Raw genomic sequence first — 21,002 nt, 5'->3', positions numbered from 1 at the left:
TAAGGGGAACTTCAGAAAGTATCAGTTCATAGTTAAAAAATATATATTTTCAAAGCACACCTGTTATATAAAGACTAAGCAGAATGCTCCATGTGATGCCATAGGAAAGAGGAATATAATAACTCTCACAGCAGACAAGTGAGTGCATACGTAACAGGCCTTTGCTTTGTATGTATGCAATCCTACAGCAATCTAAAAAAATGTGTTAGTAGAAAAGTCAACCTCTGTAGCATCCTGGTATACAATCCTAAAGTCAAAAGTAAGTTTATCTTCTATAGGGTGTATATGTGGAATAGGTCTAGGTGTGGCTCTAACAAGACTAGTGTCTGCAAGGGAACAGTGAGTGTATCTGGCATAGTGCCTCTACGCAGAGCTCCACAGAGTTTGAGAAAACTCTGTGGTGCTCCACTTTGCTCCACTCCCTCCCCCTCCCAAATTATTTTAAAATTAAAAAAGACGGCACTTACCTGCATGTCAGCCGTATCCCCTGCATGGCCGGTCACCTTCCTGCTCCTCGCGCCCTTCTTCAATGAAAGAGCGGCCATGCAAGGCAGTAGTTGAGAACCACATCATCTGTGTTATTCACAAGCGCATTTGCAGGTGAAAGGGCCAGGCCCATAGGTTCTAGGTCTATTTTAGAGACGAAATCTGATGGATCTTTTTTAGCAGCATTAGAGCATAGAGAGGAGAAAACGTGTTATTAAGCCATTCAATTAACCACGGATCGTCTTAGACACATAGTAACCACAGACAACTATATATTGTTAATTTATTAGAAAGCCGAAAATAACTAAACATAAAGACATCTCAACGCGAGAGTGTAAAAGTACATTGGAATTAGCATAAAGCCAAATCTCTGTATCCAATTAAGGTAATGTAGCACAAACAAAACAATTAGTTCAAGAAGCAGGATGCAGTGGATCAGAAGCATGAGTCCAAGTTTCTCTGTATTAAGGTTTGATGAATAACGAGCATTAATCTATCCCTACACAAACAATAAAATGAAATCCCTACTTAAGCATCTTCAAAAAGAAAGGATAAAAGGTATCAGCATGTGGAGTCTTTCTAAGAAGCCTCGCCATCATCGATGATTATGTAGCTTACAGCTACAGAGACATCGCTTGCTCGCAGATTCTCTTTCTCCAAAGGCAGAAGAAGAATTGGGGACTTCCTCTACTCCCAAAATCACATTTTTACAGGCAACTTAACCAAGATTCATTGCGGGTCACCCCATCTGATCTGGCTACAATCTGAGGTAGTGTTTCCATAGGACAACAATGTTCTTCTCTTGCAACAATTTGTCTTTGGTTCCCAGGCCTTCACCTGTGTGAAGCGGAAGGACATTCATTTTTCAACTCAAGCCACACAATGTAACTTCTTCTCTCCTTGCCTGACTAGTAAAATAAATACATTATTTCAGCTAACAAGAACGCTTCTTTCACCTGCAACACAAATGTGAGAAAGAATGAATTCCACAGCACATACAATTCAAACTGTTAATTCGAAAGCAAGCTTTCCAGGGAACTACATTTCAGCCTAAATTAAGCTCACCACATACGAAAACATCACGTGTTTCACGAACTTGCATTGAAAATAAGGCAGATTCATTTAATGCATTTACCTACATATACAGGGCACGATTAATAAACACATTTAGTACATGAATAATCATCAGTTCCACAACACAAGTTCTTCACATTATTGTTTCTGCTAGCTATATTTACTTTCCATGTTAATTCTCTCCATGTTACTTCTCAATATCCTAAATGAATGTTGTTCTAAGTTAATACATTTCACAATTCTAACATGTCATATTAACACAACAAAGTATTTTATGTAGGTGTGCTTTACACATGTTATTATAATGCACCCCTACAAATAAAATGTGAGTCCAGCTACATCAGTTGCCTCCTCTGATGATGTTGAGTCATCACAAAACACCATTAAATCCCTATAGAGTAGACCGATCGAAACATAGTTGTAGCTAGTCTCCTCTGTCTGAACTCCTCCAACCGTTTCAGATTCGCATACTGACTTTGCTGCAGTCTTTCCACCCTTCTCTCTCTTTCGCTTAAGAAGTTCTCCACTTGCATCACCTTATACCTTTTGTATGCCCTTATCATACTTATGAGGATGATAACACAGACTACACAAATATGATTGGCTTCAAGCTCTATCCAAGAATTCCCTATCCTAGGTTAACAAACCAATTTCTGACTATGCCAAATGCCTTTCCAATATTATCCTAAACTCCCTCAGCTGCCAGATCATGTATCTCATTGATGTATCTCAGTAAAGTTACGTATATATCTCCTCAGATCTTTACTTTTATCAGGGATATAAATACAATACTGTTGGACTTTCAGCATCCCACAGACTATGCCTTCCTTTGCTAATAACACATCTAATGCAAGACGGTTTAGCATCACCATAGCCCTTATCGAAACCATTTTCCCATCTATGAGTAACGATGACTGAGATGTATTAATTGATACCTTATCCACAATGGTAGACAATTTCCTGATCATAATGCCTTTTAGTTCTACTCCTAACCTAGGAATCATCACTCCAAAAATGTCTCCCACAACTTCACCAGCACTCAGTCCACGTTTTTCTCGATGGATCAATTTTCCTTCCAACCCTTCCAGGTCCTCCACAAGGTATACCTTTGAAAACACAACTGCCACATAACAAGTACCATACCAATTGTTCAGAAGCCATACATATGCATTCTTTCCACACACAAAATATACTTCTAGTACCACTTGTACAGCTTCTTGCAGAAACGTGTTCTAAGGACCATTGATTTAAAAAATAAGGGCACACACAATCAGTCCCACAAATATAGTCTCATAACGTCTCTGAACATGTCCTATGCAAAGCTTGCCTCATTGTTCCCAATCTGCAGCTATAGGACCATAACTTCCTTTAGCCTTGTGAGGTAACTCCTCATTGGTCCATTTAAAGTTTCCGTCCCTAATATTAAGCTTAACAAGTATACCCCTATGTCTATCTTCTACTTGAGCTATGAATTTCGTCTCTATGTTAGTTAATATGCAGGTTAGGTTATGTATATGTGTGTAAGCAGTATCTAATGTTAATGTTGGGACAAAATACTTTTTCATTCACTCCTCTAGCTTATTATAGTCGTATTTGTTCAAATGTTTATAGAATGGTATTTCTGAGAGTACCACATCAAAATTTGAGAAGTAGTACTCATAATGGCCTTTCCATAGAGCATACTAAGGAGCTAACTACAAAAAATGCCATACATCAAGGGCAAGAGGTGATATCTACTCCCTTCTTCGACCAAAGCAGGTAATTGCATGCATAACAATCTCGCACATCCATAGTATCCACATACACATAAAGCAACTTAGCATAAGCATTCAGTGTATAATCACCTTTAGACAAATCTACATGAAGAAAGCAACTAGTTTGCTCTGTTAAGCCTTTCTCAGATCCTAATTTACCCTCTTTTGAGCAGCAGGGGGGGTGTGGATGTCCCATGTCCCCCACTCCAGGTTCCTCAATCTTGTGGCCGATTAAAATTGACTCGGTGATGACTACACCTATTACTATGATTACTCCTACAATGAGTGTACCTATGATACATTTGTGCATACGATTCAAATTCCCCGTCTCCATTTTAATAGTGGCTCAGAATGTGGCTGTAAGAGGATCACGATTGATTTGCATATGGCTGGGGCCATTCTGGGGTGGTGTGAAGAGCAAAAGAATGCAGGATTAAACCGAGATCCTGGTGACTGGGGGTGAATGCTTGCATTGTCCAGCATTCTGTCCATCAATTGTTTCTTTTGCATGTGTCACCCTAAGTGGGAAGGGTATGCCCAGACATGGGTCCCGTGTTCACTGCACCACAGGATTCAAGCTAGCCTGGCTGATGAGGGGTGATGCCCCAAAACCGGTCCCAGGATGTGAGTTTTCGATCCAGGTAGGACCTGGCTTGGCAGGTCAGGTTGTACTGTTCCTATAAGGAACAGGGTCAACACTGAATTGCATATGGCTGGGTCCAAACTGGCGTGGTGTGGTGAGCAAAATAATGATGGATTAAACCCAGATACTTGTGACTGGGGTGAATGTTTGCATTGTCCAGCATTCCGCCCATCAATTGTTTCTTTTGCATGTAAGAGGAGCAACGCACAGAGTCTCTATTCTCTACCGCTTTTCATGTGCTACAAATGTCTTTGAACAACCTTTCTTTGGTTCTTGGAAAATTCTTTAACACTCTTTGCGCAATATTTACACAGCTTGGAAGACTTCCCAAGGCCTCTTTTTTCTTCTAAATGGAAAAGTCCCTAATTTTATTCTTCTTCCACTCAGGCCTCGGTTATCCTCTTTCAAGCAACTTATTTACAGTTCAAAAGTTCAATTTGCATCCCTTATGAGATCAGAGCCAATCTCCTCAATGACTCGTAACAATTCAGCTCTCAATGCTGTAATCTCTTGAGGAGATTGTGGAGCTCCGAAGCTCAGTAATTCAATGTCTTCCAGAATTAGAGTCCTTAAGCCACTCAACCTTGGTGGAAAAGGCACAGCCACTGACAGAATTGCATTAGCCTCGATTCCAGAAACACTCAGCAGAATCTCGACAATCCGTATTGAAATCTTAGACCTTGCTATCCCTGGCATTTGTAACCAGGTAAGTCCATTCGGGAGACAAATATCTCCAACACGGCACTCTTTTTCTCCGAAACCTCCTTACTCTTCCTGTGTCTTGCTCGGACTTGCTCAGATCAAACTCCAAAGATTCACTTATCGGTGCAAGTTCTCTTTAGGATGCAAGTATCGGGTTTCTCCTTCTCTGTCCCATAGGCCACGGTTTATTTGCGATATCTTTCTTCCTTGACTGCACATGACCAACTTCCACACCGGATTCTTCTGCTGAGTTAGACTCTATACTCGCAACAGTACCGTTTCCCTCAGAGTCTATACCAGGGTCTTGTGTAACTTGACCACCCTCAGGCTGATCTGGTGGGTATCCAGTCTCTTCTGGAACCTCCCCAGCTTGGCTTGACCTCTCCTGTGGCCCCTTGGTCATGGCTGGAGCTACTTCAGGGAGAGGAGCTGTTTCATCGTAGGGACCTGTTATTTGTTGGGTATGCAAAGCATGGATCCAGTTCGGTAGTCCTCCACACTTCACAGCAGTATTTGTCACCAATATCACCTGATATGGTCCATACCACTGAGAGTCAAGACATTTTTTCCTCATGTGTTTTTGGACAAGCACTCAATAACCTGGGCTTAGGTTGTGGCAGACGTTTTTCAAAGTCGGTGTAGTTGTCGCTATGGCCTGAAGAGACACCGAACAAACCACATCAACCAATCCTCTACAGTAGTCAAGGATCAAGTCACCTGTAATATTGATCAATGCAGTAGCAGGCAAGCACATTGCCCTTCCCCATCAAGATTTTGTCCAGCGATAACCCAATTCGCCTGTCAGGAATGCTGTAAAAGCTCATTAGAAACAAGGGCAACGTTCTGGGTAACACACGGGCCATTTCAGAGCTGTTGAAGGACATGCTTTTGCCAGTCTCACCTTTAGGGTTCCATTAATTTGCTCCACTATGCCAGATGCCTCCAGCTTGTAACTACAATGCAGTATTTGATCCACAATCAAGGTGGTACACAGCATAATTCTAACTACGTTATGGAATTGCGTTCCTCTGTCCGATTCCAATGTAGTTGGAAACCTGGATCTAGGAATAAGTTCCCTCAACCATAACTTTGCTACTGGGAGACTTTCACACCTTCTACTTGGATACGATACTACCCATCGGGTAAAGATGCACACAACAAGCAAGATGTAGCTCAACCCATTACACACAGGCATCTCAACAAAATCCAATTGGATCCAATTGAAAGAACCCCCTTATCTTCAAATTTGGCTCACAGCAACAACTGTGTTCTTCCCAGCATTTATCTGTTGGCATGTGACACGTAGCTAGCACACTGCTTCTGCTATCACTCGAAACGTTGGATTGAACCAAGTTTGCCTGAACGATCTCACCATTGCATCTCTCTCTAAGTGTGCTGCTCCATGATTTTGCGTTGCCATGGGGTTTAACAGACAGTCAGGTAACACTGCCCTGCCATCAGCTGAAACCCGTGTCGTTTTCTCCCCTCTCACAACCTGCTTCGATCCAACCATCTTGTTCCTGATCTGTGGATTCCAATTGCAAATGTCCGCCTTTATCCCATGTGTCTGCAACAGCTAGCATCATGCTGACTTTTGTCTTCTCTGTACAACATATTCCCCATTAAAGCTACATGCGTGCGTTAACAAATTCATCCCCTTTCCCAGGGGCTGCGCACTTAAGGACAGCCACTCCACTTGGTAATTGCAGTGCTTCCAGCAGTTGTCTCACATCCTCCTAATTCCTAATGGGGATACTTGATGACGTTAGGAACCCCCTCTGTGACCATAGCTATCCGAAGTCATGAAGCACACCGAAACAATACTGGCTATCGTTGTAGATGGTGATTCGGATCTGCTCGGAAACTGGGCATGCATGGCTCAGGGTGATAATTTCAGCTACCTGTGTGTAGTGTACTCTTTGCAGACAAGCAGTTTCCACCACACCAGAGATGGTACGGACAGCAAACACTGCCCTCAAATTACCTTCTTTGTCTCTTGTTCATGAACCATCAACAAAAAGGACTTGGTAGGGATCAGGCAATGACTCATCGACAATGTCAGGTCTTGCCTTGGTGCAAAGCTCTGTAACATCCAGTCATGGTCTTCACAATCTTCCCCATCAGCATTTGGAACAGGTAACAAGGTAGCAGGATTTAACATAGAATAGCGCTTTAGGTTCACATTCTCTGCTGCGAGAAACACATGCTCATATCTTCTTAACCTATTTGTTGTCAAATGCTGTGGTTTGGTTCTATTTATCAGGAGCTCAACTGAGTGTGGTACATATATAGTAGGTGAATGGCCCATCACAATGTCACATCATGCAATACTGACACCTGTTGCAGCAACGTATTTGAGACATCCGGGCAACACTGAAGCTACAGAATCTAATGTAGCTGAGAAGTAGGCCACTGGTCTATGGTACCTCAATGTGTCTGGGTGAGTACAGAAAGATCACAACCCTCTCACTCATGACAGAATAATGACAATGCTTTGTTTTAATCAGGCATTCCTAAAGTTGGAGCTAGACACAGGCACTCTCCCAACTCCAGGAAAGCAAGCAAACAGTTGTTATCCCAAGGTACCGGATCATACACATCCTTGTCGGTCAGCATCTGCAAAGGCTTTGCCATCAAAGAGAAACTAGGAATGCACTGTTGGTAGTAGCCAACCATGCCCAAAAATATCCTGACCTCCTTCTGAGTAGTAGGCATATTCATTTTCATGATCACCTCCACTTGCTCTGGTGACACCTTCCTCTTGCCTCTTTCGATTCGATGACCCAAATACTGCACTTCAGTCAGACAAAACTGAAGTTTACTCAGAGACACCTTTTGCTCATCGTCAGCCGGATGGTTCAGTAAAGCGATAGTATCGTCTTTACAAGCCTCCCGTGTTTCAGAAGCAATGAGGAGGTCATCAATGTACTGAACTAAGACTGAGTTTCAGGGCAGAATCAAGCTCTCAAGGTTCTGTTTCAGGATCAGTTTGAATATGGATGGACTTTCAGTATACCCTTCAGGATTATGATGCCATGTTAAGACACAATTCCCCACACGGAAAGCAAATAAAAGTTGTCTCTCCTCATGCCCTGGAATGGAGAAATGGAGAAAAATGCCTGACAGAGATCAATCACTGTGAACAAATTTGCCTTGCAACACCAATGGATTAGGTATCAAAGGACAACATGGAATCACAATGTTATTTATCTTTCTAAGGTCCTGAACAATGCAATATTTCCAGCTCTGTTTCTGTAGTCCCATGATGTGCAAGTGGCATGCACTTCCCATGATCTCCTTTAGAAGGCCCTGCACATTCAAGGACCCAATTACAGGTGTAATCCCTGCCAATGTTTCTGGGCTTAGGCTTGACTGAAGTGTTAGGTTTGATCTGTAGTCTGACTGGCTCGACTCCTTGGATCCTCAATTTCACCTCCTGAGAAGTTCCATACCACAAGAGAAACAGTGCCTCACAAATCACGCAGCATGTCTACCACTGTCAGTTAGGAGGAAATATAGCTGTGTAATGGTTCTGAATAGCCAATTTGAAAGTAATGTCTTTATCAATTGTCTGCAACTCAATTCCTTTGGGTGTGCAATAGATGGTTTAATTCAATTTACATGAGAGGGCACGCCCTAGCAAACAGACTGGACTTGAGTCACACACCAGGAGCTGATGATGATCCTGAAAGGTTCCGATTTTCACCAGTACTTCTTCTGTCAGAGGAATTGTCATTCCTTTGTCAGAAACTCCTAGAACCTGGGTTGATTTTCCAGAGAGGAGCAGGTTTGGGACTACTGCAGATCTCACAATACAACGGGCGGCATCAGTATCAATCAAGAATCTAATGTGATGACCATCTACATCTGTCTCTACATATGGTCCACTCTGGTCTACCTCTAAGACTGCACCAGGTGTACAGTCTTCCTTCTCCCTCGGGCACCATCATAAGCACAGGTTCTGATCAAATCCATCCAGCGCTTCCTTTAAGGGCAACTGATGGTACATTCGATTTCCCCGCGAGATACTCGGAGGTTGCGGCACTTGCATTAACTGGTTCTGATTCCCTCCGGCATTGAAAGATCTCGGCCTAATCACTGTCAGTAATCTTCGGGATCCTGTGTTAGGACCGAAGTAGGTATGTAACATGGACGGTGGACCTTGACGAAAGTGTGACTACAGGCACAGCCCCCTGCCAGGATCCATGTTACTCGTTTAAGAAACAAATTGAGTATTACATATCTGGTGGAAAGGGTGAGTTACTATTTCACCCAAATAACAGAGGAAATTACTAATCTCTTTTTAAGCACACCTTAGCGTGTGTGTTTTCACTACACCAAAGATTGAATTTCCTTTACACTTTCACTGTTTGGTCCTGACAAAAGCCATTCTAATAAACAGTATTTGGCTGAAACATATAGACCAGTTGAAGGATGTATGGGATCGTTTATACCACGAAAATATCTGCATTCTATTTTTATCGCTGTCCCAGGCTCCCATTATTAAAATTCTCCTAGATAGACAGGTTCCCTGGAGATAGTTGTGAACTCACTAATTCTTCACAAATTGTCACCTAATAAAAAAGCTTTAAAAAGATCCGCTCCGCTGTAATCAGGCGTCACAGCACTCCTAGGATGCTCTCAGCATCCTAGGTGGGAACCGTATGTTGAAGCATGCCACCAACTAGGTAGGTGGGTGAGATTTCTTTTTAAAAACGTATTGGTCTTTTTTTAAAAAAAACTATTGGTCATTTCCTTTCATAATGCTGTTTTGTATGTAGTTTACATGTGAGTCAGTTCTAATTGTTGAATTAGATTAATCAGGGGAGAAGAACAAGCTCTCTGTATTTTTTGAATTATACAGATTTAACCCATCTGCCAGTTGCACGAGAACTCATACCTGCCCTTGATTTGCAGGATTTAGACCACACTCGCACTTCCAATGCCCGATCTTGTGACAAAAATGTCAAGCAGTGGCCTTTTTCAGGGTCACAACATCTATCCCTGTTTTAAGATGTATGTGGACACCTCTTCCTCTTTCCTGTACCGTCTGTTCTGCAAATTATATAACTTGTACCGCTCCTGGAACATTTCCTTGCCCTTCAACTACGGTTCCTCCTGTTGCCTGTACCTGCTCACCCTTCTGTGCATTTTGCATTTGAACCAGCATTAACTTCTCTTTTATTCTCCTATGCTTAGAATCCACCTCATCACTACAATACCTGCGTATTGGTGAAAGAATGTCATCCATGGGCTTATTTTTCCAGCAGATTAAGTGTTGCTAGATCATGAGGCTGATTTCCAGACTGAGTCCTGTCACAAATTCTAATACAAATTGTCCCATGTCTTTAGGGTAGAGTGTTTTTAACCCACTGTACTGCTTAGAGGCATGCAATAGCCTTTTGTAATAAGCATGCACTGACTCTTTAGGTTCCTGGGTCGTTTGATTTATCTTAAGCCAATCGATGTTGAGGGGCTATTTTGGACTGCAACCTTGTGATCAACGGCTCGTACTTCTTCATAACCAAGGGTGAAGGACCATGGGTTAATGAAGACCTATCTAGCTCAGCAGCAGGCCATTCAATAGCAATTTTGCACCAGACCACAGATCATTAGGAACTACAATTTCGAACAAGGTATTTAAGTCAATCCACAAAACATTTGAGATATTAACAAAGTGATCAACTTAATTATACCATTCAGCTGGTTTATTCCTCAACCTGGAAAATCATTTGTAAATCCAGCTAGGCCACCTCTACTCCAAGGGATGTGCACCTACCCTCCACTAGGCACCTCCCATAACAGATATGCATCGACTTCCTGTGTTTCTCCTCCTGGAGGTAGTATTTATCCTTGTCTCCTTTCTCCTTACTCCAAGCCCATATTCCTATAACCAACTCTTGGATATGTGTATTCATTCCCGTCAATCTGTTTTCCTCCAACTCCTAGTCACTGTCATTAAGCCTATGATTTCCCTGTAACATTATTATCAAGACAAGTCCACTCCATTTCTCTGAGGCAAACCTGATGACTTCTCATGCACTCGTCTTGCCTTGCGGGTGACATCCTTTGCTATAAATAACAGGTCATCTGGCTCATAGGTCTCTATCCTATCCAAAAGTAAATTCCAACTGTCTCGGCCTTCAACCTAACCCCATACCATAGCTTCACTTTCACTGCAGCTTTTTTGGGTACCTGGACTTGATGTATTATTCTGACTCTCCTTGCTGATGTAGTTATCTCTCAACCAGGTTTCTAAGTCTGAAACATCTAAGACATGCTGACTTCCAGTGGCTCCCTGACTTGTACTTACTTCTGTGGCCTCACCAATTAGTCCTCTCACTGGTGTTTCCCACATCCGTATGTCTGAGATACTGCTTGCAATAGGTACAGACCGCATAGTACTAGAGCCAGTGCATGCTTCCAGAGGATCACAGTAGCTACTAAAAGGATACTAACGCTGAACAATTCATACTTATGCTACATGTTTTTCCCAATCCAGTCCCTTCAATCAGTATGGGTTGCTGCTGGCTAAAGTTTCCCACTAAGATCGGGTTATAGACAGGAACTAGAGGACCTATAGTGACCGGTACTGTAAGAGCTTCCAGTAACCGTGAAGCAGCGTTAGCGGAGGGCCAGGACCCCTGAGAACACAATCGTTCCGAAGGTGATACTCTCCAAAAGGCTCGCCTCTCACCGGCGGTATAGTGGAAGTCTTCTCACCGGCAGTGTGAGGCGAGCCTTTTGGAGAGTACCACCTTCGGAACGATTGTGTTCTCAGGGGTCTCCCTGGCCCTCCGCCATTTCAAATTCAACAAATTGATGAACTCGTAATTGTATCCCGTGCAAGGGGAACAACCTCCACACGTACTGATATCTTTAGGTTTTGAGCCCCGTGAATTGACCAATGTTAGGTAATAGGGGGACTGTGACTGGGACTGATAGAAGTCCTGAGGAAGACCGGTTTGACCCTTTATTATGGGCATTTTAGCACGGTCGAAACATGTTGACATTCACAGCATGTTAAGGAGGGGTGTTAGGAGTACATAGTTAGCTCTAAAAACGATCATCCTTCACAATGTTAATCCTGGCTGGGGGACCCTGGAATAAAGTTGGATTATAGGATACCCATGTGCCAGTTTTAACCAATCTTTCACTGCACCTTATCTATCACTGTTCCCAGTCTTTGATTCAGCACTAATTAGGACAATTTTTATGTTGTTTGCCTTTCCCTTTCCTATGCTCCATCCTGTGTGTGGCTATGTCAGGGTGTATTGTAAGCAGACCCGATGATGAAGCATGTCACACACATTTGTGTGTGAGTGAGGACAGTTTTCAACAACACGACTAGTGCCAATCCATGCCGATCACTTGTGTCTCCTCTCTACCCCTCCTGGTGTTATTATAACACAGGTCTTCGATCTGCTAAAACACAAATCTCATCCTCATTTTCAAACATCCTGCTCTAACTCAGCCCTACTGTTCAACCTTTAGCACTTCTTCCTCCAACCACTTAATTTCCTCCCAAGTATCAGCAACAGACAAGAAATTGAAAGTTAGTCTTATTTTCAGATTCAAGTCAAGTCAAGTCAAAGTACTTTATTCGGTTCATAGCAAAAATCATAAAAGTATACAAACATCAAGAATCAGGCCAAGAGTAAAATACAACATTAAAAGCGACAAAATGTGCAATACAATAACACGCTAAAAATCATCATCTAGCGTCTTTACAGAATAAATTCTAAAATCCTCTAATTACAGCTAGTCCACTTAATTTTTTTCCCTATTCTCATGGCTGCTGTCAAAAAATTTGCTACATTAAAAATGTCCCATGTATTAGACAGGAGCTGAAGGTACATAAGGGCTGGTTTAGCTTGTCTGAACCCTCAACAACCGGATCAACTTCTACACTCCCAAGCGCCTCCTCAGATCAACCAACCACGCCCTCGCCGCCGTCCCCCGCATCCGAAGAGCGACAACAGGAGGAAGATCCTTCTCCTACCTGGCCGCCAAGACCTGGAACTCACTTCCGACCAATCTGCGCCTGACCCAAGACCACCTCTCCTTCAGGAAGAAGCTCAAGACCTGGCTGTTCGAGCAGTAGCGGCACCCCCCCCCCTCCCAGCGCCTTGAGACCCTACGGGTGAGTAGTGCGCTCTACAAATGACCTGATTGATTGATTGATTGATTTATCTTTAAATGGAGGTCGAATGAACTTTTTTCTTATTAGGTTAAAATATTTACAGAAGAACATAAAATGCATGGTATCCATAATGGAAAATCCATCACAAGGGCAGATCTCCAGGTCTATCGTCTTGGTCCAACCTAAACCTTCAGTAAGAAGGAGGTGGAATTTATTGAACCTGAACTTGGTCAACAGGAATCTATGGTTAGCATTATTAACTAATCTCAGATAAAGAGCTATCTCGCTGGAGTTTACCAATAATTGATGAGCCCTTACGGTTGGTTTGGTCAACTCCTTATCTTCTCTGTCCAGTCCCTTGCTGAGCATGTATGCGTTTTTTGCCCATTTCACAACCCCCTTAACTAGTTTAGTTGGATGATCGAACAGCTTTGGGCGTGCTAGTATATCTGCTAATTTTTTTACATAACTCAGCCATGGGATGGAATTACAATGCTCCAGGGCTAAACAATCCCTCAAAACCTCGTGATTTAATTCCAATTCAGGGTTCAACCACACTGCAATCCATTTTAAAAGCGGTGCTAGAGCTATTCTGTCTTCCAAATATTCCACCCCACATTCTTGGTGGACAATGTAACCAGGGGTTGATTGGGGAACCGATAAAATTGTCTTCAAAAACTTGTCCTCTGTGATCTGCAACATCTTTACATTTTTAAAGCCCCATAATCCTGCTCCATACATTGCTAAAGAAACACATTTGGCATCATAAACTTTTAGAATGGCCTGCAACGGCTTCACTCCAAGTTTCCACGAAAACCCAAGTACAGCCAGGGTAGACCTTGCGAAAACATTACGTTTAGCAGCCAATTGGGGAAACCATGTGGAGCTATCATCAAAAATGACCCCTAAATAGGGGAATCTCGAGACCTTGGACAACACATTCCCCTCACAATGCAAAGTCTTCATTTTTTTGCCCTTGTTACCCACCACCATTACATGGGATTATGAAAAGTTGACACTAAGGTCTAATACTTTCATAAAATAATAAAATGAATTTAAAAGGCGTTGTAACCCTACTACTGTGCGTGCTAAAAGAGCGGCGTCATCAGCATAAAGTAATGCCGGTATAACAAACTTGCCTGCCCTTGGTATATCCTTGCACACCTCCCCTAACACAGCGCCCAGATCATTAATATAGAGGGTAAAAAGTAGGGGGGCTAAAATGCATCCCTGCCTAACCCCATTTGTGATCCCGATCTTGCTCGTGCAGTTTCCCTGACGATCATATCTAACTGTGGCCGTGAGGTCCCTATGCAGATCTGCTCGAAAATACAAAATATTTTCATCAATGCCTAACTTTAGGAGCAAACCCCATAGTTTGGACCTGTTAACTCGGTCAAAGGCCGAGGACAGGTCCATAAATGCTATATATAGCATACCCCTATTGGCAATTGTGTATTTCCCGATTAGTAATTGGAGATTGAGGCTTTGGTCTATAGTGCCTTGCCCCTTCCTAAAACCAAATTGAAGTTTCTTCCAGTTTATCTGTTAGTTTACTCAGGACCACACGACCTAGGACTTTCACTGCAGAATCAATGAGCGAGATCGGGCGGTAGTTAATAGGTTCCCCTCTATTACCTTTTTTAAAAATCAGTACAATGACTGATTTAGACCCGGTAGCCGGGATGCCAGATTTACACACTCTATTAAAAACATTAGTTAAAACTTTAGACCATATCTTGATATCTGACTTGAAGAGTTCGGCAGGAACACCATCAGGACCTGGAGCCTAATTGCTCGTCATTTTCCCGATAGATTCTGCCACCTCTGCCTCAGTGACCGATAAAGTGTACGAGTGCAAAACAGGGGTGGGTGAATCCTCCTCCCCTGTACTTACCCCTTCATAGACTGTTTTAAAATGAGAGAACCACTCCCGTTCCTGTATGCCGCAGTCCAATTGATTATTACATGGGTCCTGAAAATAGCGTTTGTTAATAACAGACCAAAATTTGGCACTATTCCTTAATACATCAACGGAGGTTAGTTCTTCCTAGGCTGCTGCCCTAATTTCTCGTCTTCTAGCTTCCACAGCACTTTTATAAGCTTTCCTTAGGGAAGCCACAAGGGACCTGTCCACTGGTTTACAATTCAGGGCAATCCTTAGTTTTTGGTTAGCTTGTGTGCATTTATGGTCAAACCAGCCAACCCCCCCGGAGTCCTTTACTTTGCCAGGACGTTTAAGATCCTCAGTTACCTGGGTAAAAATTATTAAATAAGCATCTAAAACCTCCTTATCCCCTGCTTCAGGGTCCATGCAGGTTTGCAACTCTGTGCCTCTATTGACTAAAATGTTATTTAGGAAATCTTCAATTACAACCCTGTCCCATTTAATCCTTCGAGCCTGATCTGTCAGGCGAATATCGTACTTATCAGCCCTATATTGGCGTTTCTCCGGTATTTTAACTAGGTCTGCAACGCTTAGGGTCACTGGGTTATGGTCGCTAAAATGTGACCACGCCACAGAATATCCTTTAATTTTATTTCCCAGCGTAAGGCTAATGAAGATGTAATCGATATTTGAGCAACTGCCTCTACCTTTAAAAGTCGGTGTCTCCTCATCTTCCCTTTGCGGGAGCATCAAGCCATTTTCAGCCAAGATTTTTTCAAGGAAAACTCCTTGTGCGGAATGCTCAAAATGGGTGTCACCCTGTTCAAGTGGTCCCAACTGGTCTAATAACAAACATTTGTCAGGACACCCGTGTATGTTAAAATCTCCCAGAAGGATGATTGAGCAATGGTTTCCATTGACCTCCCTGTAATCTGCCAAAAAAAGGTCAAGGGCAGCCAGATGGTCAGTCATAGTGGCTCTATCATATGAATTATGAAAATTCACAATTAAAATATTACAGGCCCCTTTGCAGGCAATTTTAACTGCCAAACAATAATTAGAACCTGTTGCTATCTGGGTAAGAACCCCGGTAATAGTTGCCGCAATTAATATAACGAGCCCCCCCTTCGCCCTCCCCATGAATGATGCTACTGCAGGAAGAGAATGCGAGGAGTAGCCATCTAGGCTGAGGATATTCCCTGTATCCCAGGTTTCTTGTAGCCCAATGATATCTGCTGTCCTTATAGATTCTCTCCAGATTGGGTCATCTACTTTATTTCTTAAGCCTGCGATGTTCCAAGTTACAAGCTTTATGTTTATACTATTAGATTGATTAGCCAACCTGTTTGATGGATAGTTTATGCCTGTTAATGGGTCACAACCATAAGCTAGTTTCGGCATGATGGGTGCAGAATTCTCAGCCATCTCCAGCGGACCCAGGTCCGCTTGGGTGGCCGTTACATGGTGAGGGAAAGGGGTGTCATTTCCATCTGATAATGCTTTCTCTGCCACTTGTCAATCTATCCAACCCAGATCAGACAATGCGTCAAAACGGTTAATAGTACGAACGTTAAAAAGGTTTCCTACTTGATGAGAGTTATAATAATTGTTTTGGGGGTAACCACTCAGAGTAGTGAATACTGCCGGAGTGTTAACACAGTGCCTTTTGATGGCATAATTTCTCCCATAAAATAGATTGGGAAAACTCCCTCTGGTAGCCCCAACGGGGCCAATGGATAAAAGTGATTTAGATCAAAAGACAGGATCCCGCCAAGATTATCCTGATTGGGGAAACCACTAATGAACCGTACTACTTGTGGGTTTCTGAAATTCACTATGATGCAGTCTCCCTCTACATGCTTTGTGTTATGGCCCACCCAACTTACTCTCCTAACATTGATGATTTCCCCCTGTAAGTCTGGTCTGAGGGGCCGATTTTTCGTTAACCAAAACGTCACCTTATTTTTTAGTTCGTGGTAGGTATCTACCCTATCGTTTTGCCACTCTGGGACCTCGGCTAATACAATTACAAAGGGGTAGGACTCCCGTGGCAGATCAACTCTCTTATTATTGCTCCGGCTGTTTAACACCGCCGTATTTACCTGATCTGCCTTCGTGTCTGGTTTCTGTGGTCCCTTAGGGGTCCTCTGACTATTAATAATTGCAGCACTAACTTTACGCGCTTCATTTAATAACTGGGGAGTTTTGCTTATGTACTTGTCCCCACTTTGCTTAGAAGAAGCACAGTCCCCTTTAGTCGACTTCTCTTTGAAAAGAGGCTTCAGGTTATTTTTGGGTGGATTGGTCCGAATAGGTACGCTGCATGACAAGTATTTAGCTTCCTCCAATTTCTTGAGCGTGTCTGAATTAGCCAGAGTAACCTTGTGAAGGGCTTCTAGCTGAGTGCCTATCCTTCTCAAGCGCTCTACAAGTGGAAGAATAAGGGACTTCACCAAATGTTCAAATGTATCTAACAAACATACTATGTCCGGCGTGTCACTAGGTACATTTTCAGTGATTTCAAGAATAGAGTTGTTTTGTAAGCGACCAGATATCTCCCCCTGTGTAGAAGTGTTATTGGAATCTTCATTGATGTTTATCCTATGTTTGGGTGAGATAGCTTTTATCCTCTTAATGCGCCCCCCTTCTGTCCTTTGCCAGCGCGTTTGCACTTTAAAGCGGACATCGGCGTGCTTTCTGAGGATTTATGAGCAGCTAAGAATTCGTTTATTTGCCCAATACTTTTTCTAACCCCCATCTCGATACTCGGGTAGGCCATGAATGAAACCAAACTAGTGTCCAGCCCGCTTATGTCAGAAGTAATAGAGTGTTCCTTGATTGTCTGAATTATAGGGGCACTCTGAGTCTGAGCTCTAACTGGGGACTTTGCTGATGCTATTTTCCCCAACGAGGATCTTTTTTGAAACGCGGCATCAAGAGATATTCGGCGGACCGTTAATTGAATCTCTTTTTCCAGAGCCGAAGTGGCCATAGTGATATATGCATCTATGGGGCCAATGAATCCCCCTCCTCCTTACGTATTGCCAGATTTGTTACCCTTAGGTTTTTTTAGATGTCATACTCATCGGTCTTAACAATTAACAAATATTAATCATACACCTTTCAGCGTTACCAGTTATTTCGCAGAAACCCACTGCAAAAGACAAAGGGAGTGGCCCAGTCCAGTCTCTTACGGCCTCTGACGGGCTCAGACGGGCCCACCCTTGGCCCGGGCTTCGCCCGGCTCGTCCCGCGCAGCGGTAGACTAAATCATAAGGGGCGTATGACAGCCAGGGGGCGGGGCAAACAGGGGGCGCGGACCAGATCACAGCCGTCAGGCAGGGACTCCTGGGAAAGTGAGTCCCTGCAACGCGGCGCTCCAACCCTGTCTCCACGCTGGTTCCTCTTCTCCCTCATGCAGCGGCTGCAGGGCTTATGAGCAGCGCTCCTCCGGGTGGTGTCACGAAGCGGCACCCGCGAAGCGGCACCCGCGAAGCGGGTGCGGCGAGGGGTGAGTGAAATGGAAGGCAAGGGTCCCTTAGGGGTTTCTCCACCAGCAGGGTGTCTCCACACGTCGTAATCAGCAAATAAAGGTCCCGCTGATGAACAAGGCTGGGAGGTTTTAATCTGTTTATCAGCCAGGGGGCGGGGCAAACAGGGGGCGCGGACCAGATCACAGCGGTCAGGCAGGGACTCCTGGGAAAGTGAGTCCCTGCAACGCGGCGCTCCAACCCTGTCTCCACGCTGGTTCCTCTTCTCACTCACGCAGCGGCTGCAGGGCTTATGAGCAGCGGCTCCTCCGGGTGGTGTCACGAAGCGGCACCCGCGAGTGGTGAGTGAAATGGAAGGCAAGGGTCCCTTAGGAGTTTCTCCACCAGCAGGGTGTCTCCACACATCGTAATCAGCAAATAAAGATTTTCAGATTCATTTGAATAATCCCCATTAAGAACCATAAGCGCAGTACTTCGTCAGCATGCTCATACCAGTTACCAGATGTTGTGTAACCATTACTGCTCATGTGTGCTGCGCAATCTCTCTGGGTATCTGCAACTTCTCAAGACATTACCCCATTTCGGATCAGAGATCTGATGGTGTAATAAATCCACTATGTGACCGTAACTTTTCGAATCATGGACAACTCCAAAGCCATATTGACTATCAGTGAAAATTATATCTTTCAATTCGTCCGAGATGCAGCAAGCTCTAGTAAGAGTGACATATACAGACAGCACAAGCAGCGATCACATTTCCCTCATCATCTCTCAAGTATGAGCCAGCCACAAACAATATATAATCAGGCATTGCATGGGGTTTATCTATACTATTGAGTATTGGTGCACAATTCTGTGACCTCAAGGCAGTCATGCTTGACTCTCCCCAGCTTCAGATTCTGGACAAAACTGGAGGCTGTAGCCAACAAAGGCTCCATAATGTCAGTTATTTTAGTACAAGGAGCCGCTAGACAGGATTTGTCTTGGTAAAAAATACTATGATTTGGTCTATCTAGGCGACCTTAACACCACCTCCAAGGGTCCAGGACTGGAGAGGTCCCACTTGGAGGGTCAGGACTCATTCAAGCATGTCTAGGTGCTGGTTCAAGATGGTTTGATCCTTTTCTGTCTCTGGTCAGGTAGAACAACACAGTTCAAGCAGCAGGGCTGACCTTTGGGAGCTCAAAGAGGGTTCCAGGCAGTACAGCAGTCATTCTTGGTGCAGCAAGAGAGTCCTTTCACAGGTCCAAAAAGTGAACAGAAAGTGAACTGAAGAGTTGGTTTATACCTGGTGCCCACTATGAAGTGGGAGAAACTTCTGGGTGCTCCCCCTACAGAGGTGTCTGGAATCTACCGCCTCCCTGGCCTGGTCACAGTCTTTCTGCAGGCACGGGAGGTTCATTGTGTCTGTGAAACAGTCTTTTGAATTGCAAGTGGAGCTGCTCACAGCTCTGCCCCCTCAATTTGGACTGAGATGGCCGATTCAGTCACACCCAGTCTCTATATTGTGTAGGTGTTTAGGAGGAACATACAAAGGCCAACTGCCACTCATACTTAGGCATGTACCCCAAGAACAGGTTGCAGGCACCAAAAGGTAAGGGTATAAAAATGCCATCTTTCTATTAGAACAATAAAGAGTTGGCTCTAATCAGTTAGGCTGAGCACCTATAACACTATACCAAAAAGACGTGCCTGAACTGATACAAAAATTGGAAATGCAATTCACTCAACAGGGAAGAAAACTCATTTCAACCTGGAATATTGCTAATCAATAGCGATTTATTCGTTTAATTTGACGTTATTATTTTTAACAAAATTTTACATTTTATATACAAATACTACACCAATATTCTATGTAACAAAAATTCATTCATACTTGTCAGACATGTCACAGTCATTCAACAGCAAACGTCCATATATACACAGATCTGGTAAATGAAAAATTTAGCGAAAATACCAGAGAAGAATTTATAAGTGGAGGGAAGGGAAAAGAAAAAGAAAGAGACAAAGGTTGCTCAAACGATCAACATGTGTGATATAATATACTATACATATATACACTTGGAGTTGAATCACAATCAACTTGATTGATAGAACACAATGTGTATAAACAAATTGAGACACAGGGTGTCTCAACTTTTAGATTTAGTGAGAGCAACACTTTGTACATAGGCCAACGCGTTTCGAGTCCCAATCAGAAGTTGGAAGGGGGGACTCTCATCAGGGCCAATGAAGTATCCCACTGGTCTACAAGGCCACTTGGAGGGTGTAGAGGTGTAAAAAGTCTCTTTTATTGATGCGCAGCGCGTGGCGCTCTATATTTGGAAGGACCCCTTTTTTTGATGGTGAAGTCACACTCAATAGCTCCCAACCTGGGAATTCAATTGGACCCACAGGTAGCGAGAATTCGATTTAACAGCTTTATTCAATCAAGTGGAATCAAGGATTTTCACCTGCAAGGGCAGCACCTTCACTTAGTCGGAGAAAGTCACGAATGTAACGTAACGGAAGCTTCATCCATTTGGTTGACTCCTAGTGTCAACTTTTCGCAGGTCGCCCGTGTTGGCGTCTCAGAAGCACTGGTTCTTCGCGCAATTTACCCCTTCCGCTATCACCTTCCCACTAGGCTATCTCAGTTGTGCGTTTGGCGGGGGCAGCAATAAGCCCCCACCTTCTGAAAGTGTGTTTTTGCCAGGTCAAACTAGCAGTTTAAAACTGTATACAAGCTTCAATGGCATACCTGTTTTAAGGGGCTAAATAAGTGGGTAACACAATAAGAATTTAATTTACTGGCCCTGGATTTGGTACACAACTTTACTAG

At 43.5% G+C, this 21,002-nt stretch overlaps 1 protein-coding gene across 1 annotated transcript in view; it reads right to left on the bottom strand.

Moving 5' to 3' along the window:
* Window positions 1–752: 752 nt before the first annotated feature.
* The window catches only part of LOC144824444 (uncharacterized), a 269,249-nt gene continuing 248,999 nt past the window's right edge, over window positions 753–21,002 (bottom strand). The window contains exon 3 of the mRNA XM_078683548.1: window positions 753–1,442. Coding sequence (XP_078539674.1) covers window positions 1,417–1,442 — 26 coding nt within the window. The 3' untranslated portion in view covers window positions 753–1,416. The remainder of the gene's footprint in view (window positions 1,443–21,002) is intronic.

Source organism: Lissotriton helveticus, chromosome 3_1, assembly GCF_964261635.1.
Source record: "Lissotriton helveticus chromosome 3_1, aLisHel1.1, whole genome shotgun sequence".
NCBI lineage: Eukaryota > Metazoa > Chordata > Amphibia > Caudata > Salamandridae > Lissotriton > Lissotriton helveticus.
Note: the sequence above shows the minus strand (reverse complement) of the source record. Positions and strands in the feature narration are given on the sequence as shown.